The sequence below is a fragment of the Pogonomyrmex barbatus genome, unplaced genomic scaffold (assembly GCF_055798465.1).
Source record: "Pogonomyrmex barbatus isolate J1 unplaced genomic scaffold, ASM5579846v1 scaffold14, whole genome shotgun sequence".
NCBI lineage: Eukaryota > Metazoa > Arthropoda > Insecta > Hymenoptera > Formicidae > Pogonomyrmex > Pogonomyrmex barbatus.
In genome coordinates this window covers 41741-61192 of record NW_028297110.1, presented here as the reverse complement: position 1 = coordinate 61192, position 19452 = coordinate 41741, and the positions used below count along the sequence as shown (strand labels likewise).

The window sequence follows — 19452 nt, the reverse complement described above, 5'->3', positions numbered from 1 at the left end:
TTGTTTTTTCTCATTCGCACATGTCGCCCATCGCCTAGTATATAGCATGCTCGGTCTATGATACTGGCGGTGAATTTACGAACATAACCTATATATTTATTACTATCAACATTATCCCCTGTTTTTTTATAGAAATGTCGTGTATTAGACCTATATATATTTGTTAGCTTATATATTTGTTACTATCAACATTATCCCTTCTTTTTTTTATTGTCATATATCTGACTATAAATACCGACCATATTGCTCAATTGGCGGAAATAGTCACTGCAATTGGTCAATTTTTTCTCTGTCCGAGATTTCGGATCGATTTCTAGCATCGTAGGGTGCAGTCCACTTGATACTACAAATGCTTCGAAGCATTTTTTGATTGGCCCTTAGTATAGGGACTCTAGTTTCTGTTAAATCAAGCATGTTTTCCGCACGTGTGCGAATGATTCTCAAAGACTGTAGATAACCTTGTTCGTTTTGTCTTATCCGATCATGCAATTTGTTAAGGATAAAGAGAAAGCTAAACGTGGATAAAGAGAAAGTTGAACTAGAATATCACAGAATACAGAGAAACTTATAAAGGATTTAGATAAACCTGTGTTATATAACCCTAGGGTTGAAGACACATAGTCGGAATTAATCCGACATCCTCCAACCGGAGGAAAAGAGAAAAAAAAAAAAAAAAAAGTCTTATCCGATAATAAAGGTTTAGAAATTTGTGTCATACAGTTTGAAAGAACAGAAGGCACGGTAAAAGTTACTAACGGAAACGAACAGGAAGAAAAGAAGAAACATCTGATCCTTGATATTTGACTTGGAAAAATCGTTGAAATATGGAACATTGGTAGTTTTCGCAAGTTTGGAAAATTGAAATAGGAAAAGGAAGAAAAAGAAAAAAGAAAGCTAAAATAAAGGATTACATTCACGATTCGCGACTTACGATTTACGATTTACGATTTACGATTTACGATTTACGAAGAAAATGGGCAAGCTAGCACCTCGTTTGGGAAGTAGAAAGAAGGCGAAGCGATGGGCAAAGGGTCAAAGTTCCAGTTCCAATCCGATGACAACCAAGCATCGCGAGCAAGCCACTGGCATGTTTTTTAAGGATTTTTCAAGCACGCCAGGTGGTATTACAAAGGAGGACTTACAGAGACACGATGCCATCCAAGGTATCGAACCGCATTTCGCCAAACTCGACATAGATGAGGATCAGCTTAAGAGCACCATAGACGGGACGGTGAATACATACGAGACGTTTGCTACCAATTATAGCAATTGCTCTAATATTTCTTTTGGCAGATTCCTCAGTCACTTTCAATCGAATTCGATCGTACATAAAGAGATGTTGGCAGTGCTGGCGGCTGTCACAGAGATCATCAAGCAGAACGGTGGCAATGAAAGCTCGACTGAATATTTTGCTGCATTAATGAGTACTTTGGAGGCGGTGGAAGAAGATACATCCGTGGCTGCTACGCTGTCTCTGTTAGGAATGTGTCTGAGAACAGTACCCAGAAACGTATTGATTTTACAATTTGGAGCGACAAGTCAGACTCTCTTTCGGCTTCTATTAAAATACATCATCAGTGAGAACCATTTGATTTTGCGGCATTGTCTAGGCTGTCTCTCACTGTTATTTCAAGCGCAAGAGGATGCCGTTTGGGAGAATCCTTCGACGATGCAGGTACTGAATGCTATATTATCATGTATCACTCACGCCAAGCCTAAGGTACGCAAATCTGCCCAACGTGGGATATGTGCCATTCTCAAGAGCAGCGACACGATGAAGAGCGAGAAACCGTCAACTCATCATCCGGCTGCGGGACAAGTTGCGATGCATTGCATCGCCCAATTCGACGCCGCTTGTAAACCAGGATCATCTCTAGGGGTAACCACTATTTTGCATATTCTTACATTGCTGAAAGACATAATGTCACAATTGCCAAAGTCGCATGTAAAGACTATCTGCGAACGTATACTGAGTATCATGACGTTAAAGAACGCCGTGATAACATCGTGCTGTCTGCAAACGCTGCATGGATTATTTGTTACGAAGCCATCAGAGACAACATTGCCTTTCCAAATAAACGCGAATATCATTAAGGCACTTTATGATTATCAACCCTCTGCAAACGATACACAGCCAACGTTGGCATGGTTGACGGTCATGCAGGAGGCTCACTGCAACCTGGTATGTCTAGCAGGCCAAGCGTCGAGACAGTCGAGCTCGGCTTTCGACGTCTTTTCGACATTGGACTGTGTGTTACCAGAAATGTTCAACAGGTGCATCGAGCTCTGGCTTTCCGACAAAACGGAAGTCGTCGCTGGAGTATCGCACACCATTAAAACCATTCTTCAGGAGTGCGTGGGTTCTCTTTGCGAGAACGAGGAGCGAGCGATCGGCAAGTACGAGTCGACCTTGAGGCGTATCATTGAGATAATGCACAAGACATTGAGTTATCAGTATCTTAGAGCTTGGCGCCACGTTCTTCATCTAACGGCTATCCTCTTCCAAGTGATTGGCAAGCTCAAACTCCAGGAACTCGCAGGCATCGTCAAGACTCTGGGAAATTTGCGAGATTTCCACGACTTTGCATACAACCGTGAGGCGGAGTACGCGATTGGAGCAGCGATTAGAGCTATGGGGCCGCAAACCGTCTTGAGCATTCTCCCCCTTCAAACCGACGATGGAAAAATGATAAATCTCAGACGGAGTTGGATGATACCGCTGCTAAAGGACTGTATAACGGGCGGCACTATTGCCTTCTTTAAGGATACTTTACTGCCAATCGCTCGGCGATGCGAGGAGATGACCAAGGGCTCTTTCGTAGACAGCAAGACGTACGAATGTTTGATAACACAACTCTGGTCCGTCTTACCGACCATATGCAACAATGCTAGTGATGTGAAGGATAATTTCAAGCATCTTGCCAAGTTGTTGGGTATGGCTATTAGCGACCGAAAAGATCTGAGGCTATCGGCGATGGCAGCTCTGCGAAAACTGATCACCAAGGCAAGGCAGAATAACAACACCGACGACATCGTTGAACTCGCTCGCTTCGCTAAGAATTATCTGCCGATTCTGTTCAATCTGTATACAATCAAGCCGAGCGGCACGGATGAGGAGGGAGTGCGACTTGCCGCATTCGACACGATCAAGATTTACCTGATGATCACGAATATCGATTTGGCGAACGAGCTGTTTGATCGAGCGCTGAGCAAGCTCGCGGAGCCGAACGTGACGGACTTCTTCAAGGAAAGCGCCTATGATCTGACGAGAGCGCTGATCGGCTATACGGACATCGATAGATTGACCAAATACTATGATGATGCGTGCGTGCCATTTCTTAAAGACGATGCTAAGCAAAAGGAGCAAAAGAAAGCTTATCGCTTTCTCGAGGAGATATGTAATAACAAGACGGAGATTTGCGAGCAATTCTTGCTCGAGCATCGACGCCAGATTCAAAAGACGTTGATTTCATCAGCGACTAGCGTGATTAAAACGAGTAGAGGAGCGCGTCTGCGATGTTTGGTGCATCTCGTCCGAATACATCCGCAGCTCGAGGGGACCAAGTTCTTGGAAGCCATAGTGCCAGAAGCTGTGCTCTGCGTCAAAGACATCAACGAGAGATGTCGTGACGCGGCGTATCAATTACTCAACGTGATCGCCGAGAGGTTTCTAGATAATCCGGAGCGTCTCAAGGATTACGCCGACATGCTAATGATTGGCTTAGGCGGTGAGCAAGCATACGTTAGCGCCAGCCTCCTCGCTCTGGCGTCCATCACTTATCATCACAATGATTCTCTGGGCACTGAAATTGTCGGAGAGATCTTGGAACATGCCTGCACCATTCTGACGAGTCCCACGAGAGAGATAGTTGAGTCCGCCTTGTCCTATGTTAAGGTGTATATCACGGTGACACCGTCCGCCATGATAGCACCGGCATTGCCAAGGATAGTCGATGCTCTATCGCGGATGAGCGAAGATTGTAAGCGTCACTTTCGTCAAAAGGTGCGAGACATCTTCACCAAATTGATCAGGAAGTATGGCATAGGATTGATATCGAGTATGATACCGGCCTCGGACACGATTCTGCACAAGAGACTGAAGAACATTAATAAGGTGATGGACATGAAAAGAAAGAGACGGGAGCTCGAGCGAGCCAAGAGACTGGAGATGAGCAGCGACGAGGATTTTGATGCCAAGAGGAAACCCAAAAGCATAGAAGAAATATTGGCCGACAGCGATGAGGAATTTCAAGTTACGGAGAACGAAGAAGCAAAGAGGAATAAGAGGAAACCTTCAAGGAAGGACTTGGCTTGGATTCAAGAGAGTGAAGATAATATAGTCGATCTTGCAGATCCCGTAGCTGCTAAAAATATTACAAGTTGGTTTATAACGAATGTTCACATACCTGGGCCTTCCCATCTCTCACACTTATTTCGTTAATTCAACAATTTTTTATTGCTCTTTTTCTATCACAATTTTTCCTGCAGACAATAATCAAGTTACATTTTAGCCAACAGCCGTTTTGTGGTCGTGTAAATAAATAATCAATTAATCTCGTCTTGTTTGTATGTCTTAGCAACGCAACCGGGTGTATCAAATCCAAAGATTCCAGAAAAGAAAGTGAAGGATTATGGCTTCAAGACTACACCTGATGGTCGTCTCATTATTAGGGACGATAATGATAAGGACAGCGATGCGGGAGAAGGGAATAAGAAGAAGAGAAAAGCTTCTTTCCTCCGGAGTGATTCAGAAGACGATTACGGTAAGACGATTACTTTATTCTGTATTCTGTAAACATACAAAAAGAGAACAATTTATGAAAACGCAAAAAAAATCATGTCACGAGATATATATTTCGTAGAAGACCAAGATGACGTATCAGTAGTAACGGCAAAAAGTATTGGCAATAAACGTAAACGCAACGAGAATATGTCAGACATGATGAGCTTAAAGAGTCAGTCCACGTCGAAATATCGAGGTAAATATAAATATGAATTCTTCTGCAAGATGTTTTTTGCACAAGGCTACTTCACTTCAATTTGGAAAAAAAAAATTACCGGAATTACTTTACAGATAGAGCTGGGTTCAGAAATATTAAATGTATCATTTCATCCTTGTTGTTAAAACAAATGTTTATCAAATGTTAAATAAGGATGAAATACCTGGGTACATTTGGATATTATTTCTGAACGCACTCCAGCTTTATAAGACGAAGTTTATTTTTTATGTTTGATATGACGAATAAAAAATGTTGGACTTGCGATTAAATTTTTATTATCGACGATGTTACGATGATAACTGAACTAATGTATTGTTGTAATGATTATCGCAATAAATAACGAACAATTTATTTTTTATACTAAAATGTTACATTAGTTAAATATTTTACATCAATTTTTCTCTAATTTTAGTTGGCGGATCAGGTATTCATCGATTGTTAAAAGCGAGGAAAGTAGACTACGAACCTGGTTCGGAATATCGCGCGACAAAGGCACGAGGAGATATTAAGAGGAAGGGTAGACCAGATCCCTATGCATACGTACCTTTAACAAGATCCATGTTGAATAAAAGGTTAATAATACATGTTTTTCTTTTCCTTTAGATCTTTATTTGTTGTACTTCATATATTTTATATATACATATTTACACACACTCACACCGCGCGCGCGCGCGCGCGCGTGTGTATGTATGTATTTCTAATTTATCAATATATTAATAAATTTAATATATTTGTGCTTTACAGAAAGAGGAAGAAAAATGCAGGTAAATTCCAGAGTATAGTCTCCGGAACGAGAAAAGGCGCTCGTATAGGTATGCGGAATAAACGAAGAAAAGGTTAAACAAATAACAGTTCTACTCATTGATCATGTTGTCTAATGACGCACACCGTATCATAAGTTTATCTGTAAAAATTCTTCTATTCTCAAATATATTTATCTTTAATTAAATCATTGTCTGAATGAGTGTACACATATACATATACATATACATATACATATATATATAGTTCGCTAAAAGTCGAATATCTCGTAAACTATGCAATTTAAAAAAAAAAAGTTTCTGACATAAGTCGTAAAGTTTCGAGGTCACGTAATTACGTAATATTGATTCATCTACGGATGAGGTCACTGCCGAAAATTTTTTTTATGATCATTATTTTTTTAATAGAGTATATTTTTTATATGCAATATGATTCTTCTAGTTATTCTGGAAATATAAAAAGGTATAAATGTCAAAAAGTTAATAGTTTACAAGATGCCTTAGACTTCATTCTGATAAACGTAAGAAATATCTCGTAAATTAACAATTTTTTTTATAACCGTATTTTAATACTTTAATGTACAGAATAACGAGACAAATCGATTGTCTTAAAAAAAATATGTACTTGCATTTTGCTAATTGCATATTTTTTTTAAAGCAACTATGTACCTCCTTTACGTTAATCGATTTGTTTTATCATTTTATGCATAAAAATAAGTACTGCTATCAAAAAATTAATAATATGCGAGATATTTTATGTCGGAATATGCCAAAATAAAATATCTTGTAAATTATTTGTACCTTAATATTCCTATATTTAGAATAACTAAAGGAATCTTATCACATGATAAAAAATTATCCCATTAAATTATCCCATTAAAAAAATGACAGTCATAAAAAAACCTATAACCCTATTTATAAATGAATTAATATCATAATCATGTGGCCTCCTCGAAACTTATAACTTTTGTCTGAAATTTTTTTTTTCAAAATTGCATTATTTACGAGGTATTCGACTATATCCAGATTTTTTTACGCATCCTATATATTTAGATCTTTCATCCATCCACAATGATTTATTAATTCAAAGATAATATGTGACCGTACCAAAATTAACACAACTTTATTCACAATCTTTAATTACCGTTCTCAATGCTTCAATTATACATAAAGGGCATAGAATTTCCGGCTTGGATGCATGGGATAATACATTTCCTAAATATTGCGATGTACACGGAAGTATTAATGATTGGGATGTCAATAATTCCGTTTCCATTGCTGGAATAACATCCGCTTTATATAGGGAGATTGGAAAGTAATGTCCACAAGTAAATATCATATTATCTTCTTCCATCGTAAGTAAGTGATTTACAGTTTCCGAATCCTATTATAATATTAATATTAACAAGAATTAATAACGTTAAATACAACGCTAATTTAATGTGACTGAATATAATAAAAACCAATTGAAATGTCTCATAGATCCAACATCTTGATTAATATAATATTATATACCTTAATGTGTGCAAATAATCTAGAATCTTCCATTTGAGAAATTATTGTATTAACAATTCCTTCCATCATTTGTTTGGGATTATTTCTACTTGAACTTGGATGTCTATTTAAAGGAGCACCATAATTGTCCGCCATTAAAGAGGAGAAAATTTTAACATATTCCGGCATAGGATCGTCTGAAATATAACAATTATCCCTCTATTGTGTTATTTAATTCCATTACACTTTAAAAGTATCTTGAAAGATAAAACATCAATATAACAACCTTCATCTATATGTTGCATTAATATCGATAGTACTTGAAGGCAGAATTTGAATGAGAATAAGTTGTTCGCGCACCAGTCCGTTCCTTCATCATCATACTTGTTTACATTTAAATATTTTTCTATCATGTCTCGACTGTAAAATGATAATAATATAAAGTAATGTTTTTCATATCAGTCTCATTTTACTTCAATTTTGATTTGCTTTTGATGCGAAGAAAATTGCTTATACTTGTACAGTTTCAGAGAATATAATTTCAATATGGCACATATACCGTAGCATAGATTCTCTTTTACTTTCTTATTTTCTTATTTTCTTATAATTCGATGCTTAATAACAATGATTTATCAAAGATCTAAAGCCCCCCCAAATTGTACTTTCAAGTTTTAGAAACTCTGCATTAAGTATATTAAGTACATTACATTAAAAATTACATTAAAAAGAGCATAGCTGTTGTGAAAAACGCAAACAACTGTTGTGATAAAAAAAAGCACAATCTGCTTTTATTGCCGTAATATCGACTTACCAAAAGAGTAATAATCCAAGAGGATAATAAATGATATGTATATGTTCGAAAAAAATATTTTCCAAACTTTGCATCGGTAAATTGTGTTCAATCCAAAAATCAATTGCATGATACAATATTTCACATTTTATGGTATTTGCTTCACCATTAATATTTTTTAAATAAAACTTTAAGGCTTTTATAGTTTCGTTGATTACATAATTCCTTTGAGCACGTGAAGACACCTGGTCTGAAAACATAGTCTTCTTTTCATACGTATCGCCCTGATTCGTTTGATTGTCATTGATATTCGATATTATTTTCGTGCAGATTGATCGAGTTAAATCTTGCGCAGAACGACAAGTAATGTTTTTGTGCTGCAGCAGCGAATCGTTTTCATTAAGCATAAGATTTTCAATCCATACTTGTTGTTCATCTTCGTTAGCATTATATTCAGTGTCAGAGCGGTTGTTAATGTTCGACAAGGAATCGTCGTTTCTTTGAGTTTTGCATAATTCTTCCAAGCCACCTTGACAGTCGAAAGAGTATAATTCTTGTGCGAGCATTTGCAAATTATTCAGTGATCTACTCGTAGAAATCTTCGTCCAGTTCCGTACAACACTGTTCTCTAAAGATTCAATAAAATTCTTCTCCGCTTGCCTATTAAATAGTTCAGTATTTTTCTTAATATTTCGGGCTGACATAGAATCCGTCGTCATCTCTGCCTTTTGTGAACTAATCTTAATTGTGGACGCTATTGTTTTATGCGGAATTTTCGATATTGGATAATTTCTAGACGATTGAAGACTCAATTTATGTAACACTTTCAATTGATAAGTGAAAGCACTTAGAATGTTATTCTCTAATATTGCTATTTTCGAACAAGCTTGATAATTCTCTAATTCGACGCACTGTAATGGAAAAGATTCACCTTATATATATAAAGAGGTCTTGTTGGTAACAGTATTGTTATATATTATATTTTACTTCAAGTTAAAATTACATTTTACATATATTGAGAGATTGAGAGATAATACTATATTTTATATATTATATTTACTATATTTTATATTTATTATATTTTATATATATATATATATATATATATATGTTTCGGGGAAAAAATCAACACCTTACATTTATATTATTTCGATGAAGAAAAACAAATCGATACGTATAAAAAATTGAACCGTATTAATTTTAAAGTCTTGCTGTATGATAAGTGATGTGTTATGCAAAATTGATTCATGCGTTTACGAGAGATGTTAATTTGATTAAATGATGGAAAAGATAATAAATATTTTCCTTTTTTTTCTTGTCTATATCTTATTATCATCATCGTCATCGTCATCGTCATCGTCATCGTCATCGTCATCGTCATCGTCATCGTCATCGTCATCGTCATCGTCATCGTCATCGTCATCATCATCATCATCGTCGTCATCGTCATCGTCATCGTCATCATCATCATCATCATCATCATCATCATCATCATCATCATCATCATCATCATCATCATCATCATCATCATCATCATCATCATCATCATCATCATCATCATCATCATCATCATCATCATCATCATCATCATCATCATCATCATCATCATCACCATCATCATCATCATCATTATTATTATTATATGCATAGTTTTTTGTTAATCAGACAAGTTATTAGATAAAGCAAATCACTAACCTTTTTCATAATGTTGTCAGAATTATATAAACCATAGAAATGTTCCAAAACATAATGAAGCGTTAATTGCCCAGGAGACTTTTCAATAACGCTTAAAGGATAACCCAATCCAGTGAGAGAAAATGGTTCATTAGATTGATAAGATATCATCGGAGCAGAAATACCAGGTACTTGACTAGGAACGTCCAAAGCTATGTGTATCGCATTAGGAACTCGTATTATTCGCTTCGATGATTTCAACAATACGAGTTTATCATCAGCGTCACGTGCCTCTTTCGCAGGAATACGACCCAACTGTGCTCTACTGTTATTACCCCAAGCTAGTACCGTACCTCCTAAAAAAAATAAACTATATAACATGTATACACCTTTTTATTCTTAATTTAAAATCAAGTTTGATGTGTGCATAAGCAAGTGAGTGAATGAGTTAACAAGGCACTTTTGCATATAGTGTCTCACAAAGAGGCTCAAATAAGTTGGAAAATTTTATTTTTAATTAGATTTAATTAATTTTAAATCATTACTAGAATATCATATCAAATAGCACATAAATAACCTAATGTTTGATTAAATTAAGAAGATTCAAGATAAGATTCTCTCTCTCTCTCTCTCTCTCTATCAAGTCACATTTTATTCATAAATCAAGTATTTTGTCTTTAAGTTAAAAAATTTAAATATTAAGGCACATGATTAAAAATAAAGATATAACATCTTTTGTTTTTTGTAACCTGGTTGTATCGCGATCGTATAATCATATCCACAAGCAATCCCAACAACATTAATTACGGGATTGATTCTTTCTTTATTCACATAAGCGTCTCCTGTATGTATCGACTTTGATGAGTCACTGATATTCTCATTTTCAGACACATTTCCGTTATTTGTCAACAAATTATCCGATTTGATGCTAATGTCCAAAAAATCCCGATTTTGCATTCTTTTTATATCATTGTGTCTAGGAGGTATTTGTGCATAAATACAGGCTGAATTATAATATAACGGTGTCGGAATTGGCACTTCTCGCCGCGTGCCATTACCTATCTGACCGTCTAAATTGCGGCCCCATGTATATAAAGAACCATCTTTTGTTATCAATGCATTATGATGACAGCCAGCTGATATCTACATACACAAATAATTACAAATCGTATCATATACTAATATTTGAATAAAGCATGCAGGATTTTTTCTATCAATGTCACGAGATGTATTCTCCGTACATTTAAAGATACACCAAATTTGTAAAATATCATTAGAATAATAGATCTTTTATACATTACGAACCTGATTAATTTGCCCTTTTACTAAACTTGTATCGACAACGGATGGTTTTAAATGTGCCTGATTTTCCTCGAGCAAATCAAAGTTGAGGTTCTTCAAATCTGTATTTTCAGTTTCAAACTTCTTTTGCATGTCTACATCGGAAGTAATCGTTTCTATTTGATTAGATTTGATTACATTATCCATCAAACAGTCTTCTTTTATTTTTTCGCTTAAATTTGTAACGTCACTTGGTACTTTCTCCAAATCTTCTAAAACCTTATTCTTTTTCTCATTAGCATCTTGTTGCTCTAGTATACGAGTCTTCTTTTGCGCTTGCGCTTGCAATCTAAGAACCTGTGGACTTGCACCCCAGATATATAATTTGTTCGTGTTACTAACGGCTAACTGTAAACATGGAAAAGAATACGTGTGTGTGAAATCATTATTGTTCACGACATTACAAATATTATTTGATATTTCGTTACGAAATGTAACGAGTAATTTTGATGTAATAATCGTATTATGTTAAAATAAGAAAAAAAAGAAAACAACAAAATAGGTCACACGTGTCATTTACCGACTTACATTATGAAAGTATCCAGTACTTATAAGTGTTATTTCATCCGGTAATGATACTTTCATCGGGATAGAACTTTTGATGTTACTACCTGATCCCAACTGACCAAGAATATTACACCCGAAGGCGTACACAATACCATCCATTGATAATGCTAAAGTGTGAGCGTATCCAGCACTGATATAACACACGACTACACCAAGCAGATCCTTGACCAAGGATGGTAGAGCTTTCTCGTCGGTATTACCATGACCCAGTTGGCCATGAATACCCCAACCCCACGTAAATATTCTGCCGTCTGCAGTTAACGCTACAGAATGATATTGTCCAGCTACTGCATCGACAATAATTTCTTGCGCTAATGAAGTAATTAATACCGGACTCGAACATTGTAACACTTTGCCAAGTCCTAACTGGCCAAACTGACTAGCTCCCCAAGTGTAGATTCCATTATTGGTCACCGCCAAGGTGTGGCAATGTCCACATGATACACTGAAAACTTCAATCTTCATACTTTTGAAGAAACATATGGCGTGTGGTGTCCCATATCGCAAAACACTAGAGCCAGTTCCTATCAATTATGACATGTACGAAAAAATAATTATTGAAATAATTATTAAAAAGGGATTCGATGAACGATCAAACGAGGGGAATTAAATCAAGAAATGAGTTACGCTTTAAACGAGAAATGTACGTACCTAAGCAACCTTGTACTGAACTTCCCCAAGTATAGATATTACCGTTTCTAATAAGTGCAACGTGAGAAAATCCAGCACTTAGTGATCTTCTCTTAAAATCAACATGTAGACCCATTTTTGAATATTCCTGCTTGGATTAAGATATAAATTATGAGACAATCCAATAATTTCGCAGAAATTTGAGATTTGGCAAATAGAAAATGAGATTGAATGAGATCGGGGTCAGGATGTTGTATCTTTTCCACATTCAAATTGTACTATTACAATCCTTTCTCGGGCAAGTATTTAAATATCCAAATCGGATATTTCGTGTCACGCTAGTTTGATATAAAATGGATTTTATCCTTATTAGAAATTGTGTGACAAATATCGTCTAGAGAGGCGTAAAAAAAATATTTCTCGAGATATGAAATAGGAGATTAACAAAATCTCTAAAAAATTTCCACAGTCTGAGAAAAACAGGTAAGCTTTGAATTCTGTAATTTTTTATTAATAAAGGTGTCTTAAAGTATAAACAATCTCGTTTTCTTTTTACCAAATACAGAAATGGATTAAAATTACCTTGCTTATCTCTGGTAACTGGACATCATATAAAAGAGTGAATTTGAAATTAGGATTTAATAATCGTTTCTTATGGATGAGTGTTAATAAAATCAATATAAATGTTTCTATTATCTCTTCTATGAGTGTATCAGGCTGTTCCTATAAAATGTTTCTGATATTAAATATTGATACCCTCGAAAGACAGATTTCTTGATTAATTCGAAATCAATTTTTCAAATTAAAAATTGCAGAAAACATTTTAATAGTTAAGAAATTTCTTGTAAACTAAGACTGCACAAGGAAAAAAACAGATGATAAAAAAAATATCTTAAAATTGCAAGCTTTAAAAGAACATAATAAAATTTCAGGTTTCATTACAGAAATTGTACAATGTCAGAAATTTCATTGTTTTAATTAAAAAAAATTGATTAATCTAAAAATTTGTGGATTAATCTAAATGTGTGTTATTTAAAAAGAATAATTGATTATACGTTAAAGTGAATGATATTCCAAAATTAGCGTTTTAACTTTCTTTTAAATTAAGTTTAGTTTTTTTAACTCTTTGTCTAGTATTATTTATCTTTATAAATTTTTTAAAATCTAATCATATTAATCAAATATCTATAAACAAATTATAAAATTTTATTTGAAAGTTTTTTATTCTTAAATAGCCTAGATAATTTATAGATAAACAACAAAACAAACAACAAACTTTCGTAATCATAAATTATTCGTGCGCGAATTTTGGAAAAATCCTATACATCAGAAATTCGATACTCACGATATTATCTATAGAATCTGTAGAATCATATTGATCAGATCGCAAATTGTGTGATGCTGTTCTACGATGTGCTTTACATTGTACTAGTTTAGGTCGTAATACTGGATTTGTCGGATCGTATAATGTTACTAATCTCTGTGAAATATTTTAAGTTGTTGATCATAATTATAATTATATAAATAATAATTATATAATAATTATATAATTATATAAAGAAATCTTAAAATTCAGTTTCAATTCCATAAAACCGAGTATTGAACATAAATTTACAAATACTTGCGTCAAATTAACTCGACCGAAACTATATTCTTTTCGTATACAAGCAAATTCTATGAATGTAAAATATAAAATAATTTATTTCTACATTGCTCTCTCTCTCTCTCTCTCTCTCTCTCTCTCTCTCTCTCTCCCTCTCTCCCCCCTTTTTATCTTAATTTATTTAATAATTAATTTGAAATTTAAAATTCTTATCTCTATGCAAGTAAATAATTATCAAAATTATCATCAATCATTATCAAATATTTATCAAGTAAATAAATGTTAAATTAAAGATTTCACCTGAAGCACAAAGATTTGAGACTCTCGCAGATTACTACGCACAAATAATATATGAGATCTAGCTAAATCACAGTTCAATATCATCGATTGCATTAGATCAGATTCACTTAAACATATGAGTAAACCATCTATAAAATAAAAATCCATATTAGATTCCACACAGTGATTTTATATAAATTTTATTTTAATATAAATATAAAATGTATGTGTGTGTGTGTGTGTGTGTGTGTGTGTGTTTGTACGTAAAAGTACATGGTAAATATGTAATCCTATGTGTGTCTAATGTATGCACGTATACATTACATGATTTTGGATGAATGTCGTTTGTGCCAAACAGTTGTATCGCCTTTATGAGAATATCCAACATTTGACCGTATAGACTTCTTTGCGTAGCTAAATGGTGTAATACCTCCCAAAGATAAGTTTGACCAGCTATATTAATAGCTAGTAATTCGTCGTAAAATGTATTTGTAGATAAAAAATACCTAAAGATGGAAATAGACTCTTCCATATAAAATGTATATATGCGTGTGTATTACAATCGTCTGTTTTTCAATCATAATTATTCAGATAGAAAAATGATGGACAAAATAGAGGATTTATAAATATTTGAGAAAGATTTATAAATATTGTAACAAAGTTTTGTAAAATGCGAAAAGCATTTGAGCATTGTGAGAGAAAAATATTTCTTTTTTGATGTTCATTGTTTTGAAATTTCAAAATCATCAATAAACACATATTTGTTATTTTACATATCATGCAATATTTTATTAATATTGTGTTTGATGTGACTTACAAAAACTCCTTATAGATCGTTTTAGATTGTTCCGACCAAACCCTCAGTGTCATTTCGATAAAGGCAAGTATACACAAATTAGATAAATGTATTCTTGTTGCAATAGGCATCTCAGTAATGACAGGTGTCAATAAACAATGAGTAAGACAACTTAATAATTCTGAAGTATGTCCGATCGACGCAAATTTTAACACGCTCTTTAATAATTTACACTGAAATAAAAATGTTGAATAAAAATCAATTTATGTATGATAAAAAGTATATTTCCGATTTTTTCTGAGAATTTTTATCTTCTTTTATGTAAGATAGTTAAGATTAATATTTGTTAAATAATAAAAAAATATTTTTTTATTCCTTACAAAAAACAATGTGGAAAAAATCATTAATCTGTATGTGCGTCGTAGCGTGCAAAAATATATATGTATAAAAGAGAAAGAGATCTTCAGCCTTTATCTACCTTTGACATTTTATATGAAGCGACTGCATGTGAGAATTCTTTATTCGATAGGAATATATCGCCTACATATTCCAAAAGATGTTGTCCATTCAATCCAAAAACAGTTGCTAATTTTCCCGCTTTTTGAAACTCGTTTCTCTTCAATATCATCTCCATAAAAATAGATACAAGAGATTTTCTAAAGAAAGAAACAATAATTTAATATATATGTTTAGTTTACATGTAGTAATCTGTATGTGATTCTGATACTAATTTTTAAATAATTATTTTTTTTACTTTACATATATGTTACATATATTGTACTGTACAAATAAAATTATTTAAAAATTAATATCACGTACAGATTTCATCATTAATTAAAACTGATGTACAAAAAGCGTTCAAAAAGTAATGCAATACGTTTACTTCTTCAGCTTTAAATAAATAAAAAATATTTTATATTTTAGTATATACTTCATATTGCAAAATCTGTTTTCGTAACAGTAGAAAAATTGTTATAGGGATAAAGAAAAAAAGGAGAGAAAGAGGAGGGGAAGAGATTTGTTAAGATATTTTTATAAAAATGTGAAACATATTTAAGATATCGTAATATTAATAAATCATAATAAAAATTTTTTGTTGAATTACTTTATAAACGCTATTTCCATTTATTTCGAAAATATTAACTGACCTTAAAACAACTTCGTATACGCAGCGATTTGTGACAATTATACATGTATCTAAACTAAATGGTTCAATCTTCATATCTTTTAAATTTTTTGGTAAGATACATTTATTCTCGACTTCTTCAGTAATGTTTCTCGATACTGTACTATCGAAATTTGTTACTTTATACACAGCCTGTATCACTTCCTTATTATTTTTAAAAGAAAATGTTCCAATAACAGATTCGGAATTAAATTGACAGTCTTTGTCAACATGTGTCTCCGATAATTGATCAGATATTATATATAGTACACGTTTATTAACATCGGTAATAAAAAAGAATCTGTGCGCTAATAGAACAGTCCCGCATGACCCGAATACTTTGTGCATTGACAATGGCACCATAGTTAGATTTGGACCATGTACCTAAAAAAGATAAATTATTATTGGAAGACTAATAAAATAATGCTATAATAATGAAAGGAGAAATGTCATGAAAAATCTTACCGTTATGTGATTAGTGACAGGATGATAATATGTATACAATTGCTGATCTTCTCTATCATATTGTAAAGATAGGAAACTATCTTTTGATATTGGCTCTGGACTAACAAAACCTAATTTGGATTCTGATATTTCCAAATTAACAGGTATTCCATTATTGTTTTCTTTAATACATGCAGTATCTATGATATTAATATTAAATGTGTCATCTTTAATATTTTACGTTCAAGAAATATAGTAATACAACTAAAAAGCCCACACTTGGAATAATTTACATTTCAATATGCCTTTCTTTGTATAATTTAAATTTTGTTTATATTTTTTCAGTAAGTCTCAGCAGCAAAAGCACTACTACTAGAGTAATGACACAGAACTTTTGAGTTGTAGAGAAAAATAGTTTGCATATTAAAAGTTGAGTATAAGAGGTAAGAACAAGTTACTCCCATAGATGTCAATTAGCTGAATGTGATAGGTATCTCACTAATTACATCACCCTTGTTTGTTTTCTATATTCACTCTGTATAATATACAAACTAATTCCTCTTGTACAACTAAAAAAACCTAGCTTCAAATAAAATACTGTGAGAAAAAATTCTCAGAATCAGATCAATGATATATATCTTTTAAAACTAATTATTCTGAATCATTTATATGTATCTTTATATGTATATATAAACTCGTGCATGCATGCGTGTGCAACATTTATCACTATTGAAGAACAAATCAAAAATAAAATATATCTTATTTATCCTTTTAATAAAAAAAATTTTCTTTTTGATTATTAGAAAAAAAGAAGCATAATATATACTCATTTTTATTTTTCTTGGACTAAATATGCTAATATTTACCATGGCATTGCGAACTCTCTCCTAATGTTTGATTTTTAGTATCAATCAACTTCTGCTTAAGAATAGCCAGTTTCCCCACAGAGAGTTGCTTCAGTTCTTGTAATTTAGATTTATTAGGAATAAAATCTTCCATGTTGTCGTAAACATTTAAATTTAGATCATTATACAGTTCTTTGTTTTCATAATTGTATAGAATATTAAAAGACATATGTTCCAAAGGCAAACGCCATTGTCGTTGAAATTTGCTAGTTATTAAAAGAGATACAACCTCATTATTTTCATTTTGACAAATATGTAGACTGCTTATATTGCCATTAATATATGTTATGCCTAATTGTTGTCCATTTAAAAGATTTATAAATATAATCGCTCCACATTCTGTTCCTATAACGCCTATATCCATAAATATTTTCATATTTTTCCACCATGTCATAGCTATTGGTCTAAAAACAATAAAACTAATTATAATTTATAAATCTTATATAATTAATTGTATTAAAGAATAAATATGGCAATAAAACATTAGGCTATAGCTTAGATAATTGTATATATAAAATATATTATATTTAATGAAATTACCTAAAATGAGAAAGTTGAGAATTTACAAAAGGGATATATGTTACATCATCAATTTTCCATCTTTTGTCAATAATACAATTTTCATCGACTAAAGTTAAAGCTGGTAATATGTATAATGAACCATCTAAAGTTATGCATAATAACCAAGTACCATTTGGATCAAAACAAAAAGCAGCAATTTGTTTATGTAACCCTTGAAACCAAGGTATTCTTTTAATAACAGGTAAACAGGATTCTCTTTTAAAATAAAAAATAATTTCAGCATTATTAGTAGCCAATGCAAAAAATAATTTCCTTCCCAATTTACATTGCACGCTGTGCTGTATCTCAGTGGTTTTAATTAAACATTGCAGTTTAAATAAATTTTCACTCGCCACTATTCTGTCAGAATCCATTATGAATACTTCTGAAACATTAGATGTATACACACTTCAGACATATATTATATGTGCGCGCAATCGTCACTTCTACATAATCTTTCACAACACGAAGAATTATATCTATTACAAATATACAAATAAAGAACAGTAATACTAATCTTTTATTAAATATCTTAATTATTTATATTAACCTGGATCGTCTAGAACTGTCTGAGAAATACACGTAAAATCTACCATATTATCATATATTATCAATTGCCATCATTGTACTAATGACACAAAAAGATTATATATATATATATATATAAAATATATATATATATATATATATATATATATATATATATATATATACGTGTATAAAATGTGTGCGCGTTTATATACAACACGTCATTTTTATAACAATTTTATTTTGTCACTATTATGTTTTTTGCGAAACATTAAAATTGTAAATAAATTCATTTTTTTTCCTTCTCTCTGGATGGAGAGTATATAAATATATAATCCGGCTATGTGTCTTTAACCTTCCAAGGATTATATAATACAAGTCCTCTATATCCTCTTCCACTTTTCCTTATATTATTTTATCGATGTTCTTGAAAAATTGACACTCCTACAGACTCCTAACAAATAATCCAATTTTGATTAAATAAATTCAGTCGATATCAAGGTAAAGGGTACAGTCAAGGCTTACTACAAATGCTTTAAAGCATTTTTTGATTGGTGCATTAGTAAAATTCTTTGTTTTGATTGGACAATCAAACGCTTCGAAGGATTTATAGTGTTACATTGACTGTAGCCTAAGTCTTTCAATGGGCCTGTATTTTTTAGCTGAACTGACTGCACTAGTTTAGAGTTTATATCTTTCTTCTTCCAGTGTAAGAAAGAAAGAAAACTGTAAACTAGTACAATCAGTTCAGTCAAAAAGAACAGGCCAAATGATAAGCTGGATGCACAATGAAAAATACAGGCAACAGGAACAGGAAATAGACAACAGATTTCGACCAATCAGAAATATCTCCGATATTCTTTGCAGCTTCTGATTGGTCGAAATCAGTTACCTGTGTCTATCCCCTGCTCTGT

At 32.8% G+C, this 19452-nt stretch overlaps 2 protein-coding genes across 5 annotated transcripts; one reads left to right on the top strand and one right to left on the bottom strand.

Annotated features, from left to right (window-relative positions):
• Positions 1–234: 234 nt before the first annotated feature.
• Positions 235–5949, top strand: LOC105424782 (RRP12-like protein). Its single transcript, XM_011635199.3, has 5 exons — positions 235–4379; positions 4578–4763; positions 4863–4979; positions 5413–5572; positions 5745–5949. Exons 1-5 carry the CDS (start codon positions 974–976, stop codon positions 5839–5841), a joined length of 3966 nt encoding a protein of 1321 aa, XP_011633501.2. The 5' UTR covers positions 235–973; the 3' UTR covers positions 5842–5949.
• ca (RCC1 and BTB domain containing protein claret) lies at positions 5587–19350 on the bottom strand. Of its 4 annotated transcripts, XM_089073228.1 has the most exons (21): positions 18561–19350; positions 17990–18395; positions 17411–17853; positions 16566–16744; positions 16084–16484; positions 15414–15591; positions 14957–15168; positions 14464–14645; positions 14161–14288; positions 13603–13737; positions 12840–12980; positions 12279–12408; positions 11589–12151; positions 11025–11408; positions 10469–10862; positions 9741–10075; positions 8067–8956; positions 7542–7675; positions 7277–7452; positions 6906–7145; positions 5587–5904 (listed from the first exon to the last, which is right to left on the bottom strand). In XM_089073228.1, the coding sequence occupies exons 1-21, from the start codon at positions 18604–18606 to the stop codon at positions 5893–5895; spliced, it is 5709 nt and encodes a 1902-aa protein (XP_088929354.1). In that variant the 5' UTR covers positions 18607–19350; the 3' UTR covers positions 5587–5892. The 4 variants fall into 4 exon arrangements, with proteins under 4 accessions (XP_088929354.1, XP_088929352.1, XP_088929353.1 ...); XM_089073226.1 differs by having other exon boundaries at positions 5587–7145; XM_089073227.1 differs by having other exon boundaries at positions 5587–7145; positions 12279–12405.
• Between the last annotated feature and the right edge of the window lie 102 nt (positions 19351–19452).

Excerpts from the sequence above, each read along its gene's own strand:
- ca (XM_089073226.1), bottom strand. The coding sequence starts at position 18,606 with ATGGTAGATTTTACGTGTATTTCTCAGACAGTTCTAGACGATCCAG. Across the intron at positions 13,738-14,160 it reads CTCAAATCTTTGTGCTTCAG|AGATTAGTAACATTATACGA; the intron begins GTGAAATCTTTA and ends AATATTTCACAG. Across the intron at positions 11,409-11,588 it reads GTACTGGATACTTTCATAAT|TTAGCCGTTAGTAACACGAA; the intron begins GTAAGTCGGTAA and ends CCATGTTTACAG.
- LOC105424782 (XM_011635199.3), top strand. The coding sequence starts at position 974 with ATGGGCAAGCTAGCACCTCGTTTGGGAAGTAGAAAGAAGGCGAAGCGA. Across the intron at positions 4,764-4,862 it reads TGATTCAGAAGACGATTACG|AAGACCAAGATGACGTATCA; the intron begins GTAAGACGATTA and ends TATATTTCGTAG. Across the intron at positions 5,573-5,744 it reads AGATCCATGTTGAATAAAAG|AAAGAGGAAGAAAAATGCAG; the intron begins GTTAATAATACA and ends TGTGCTTTACAG.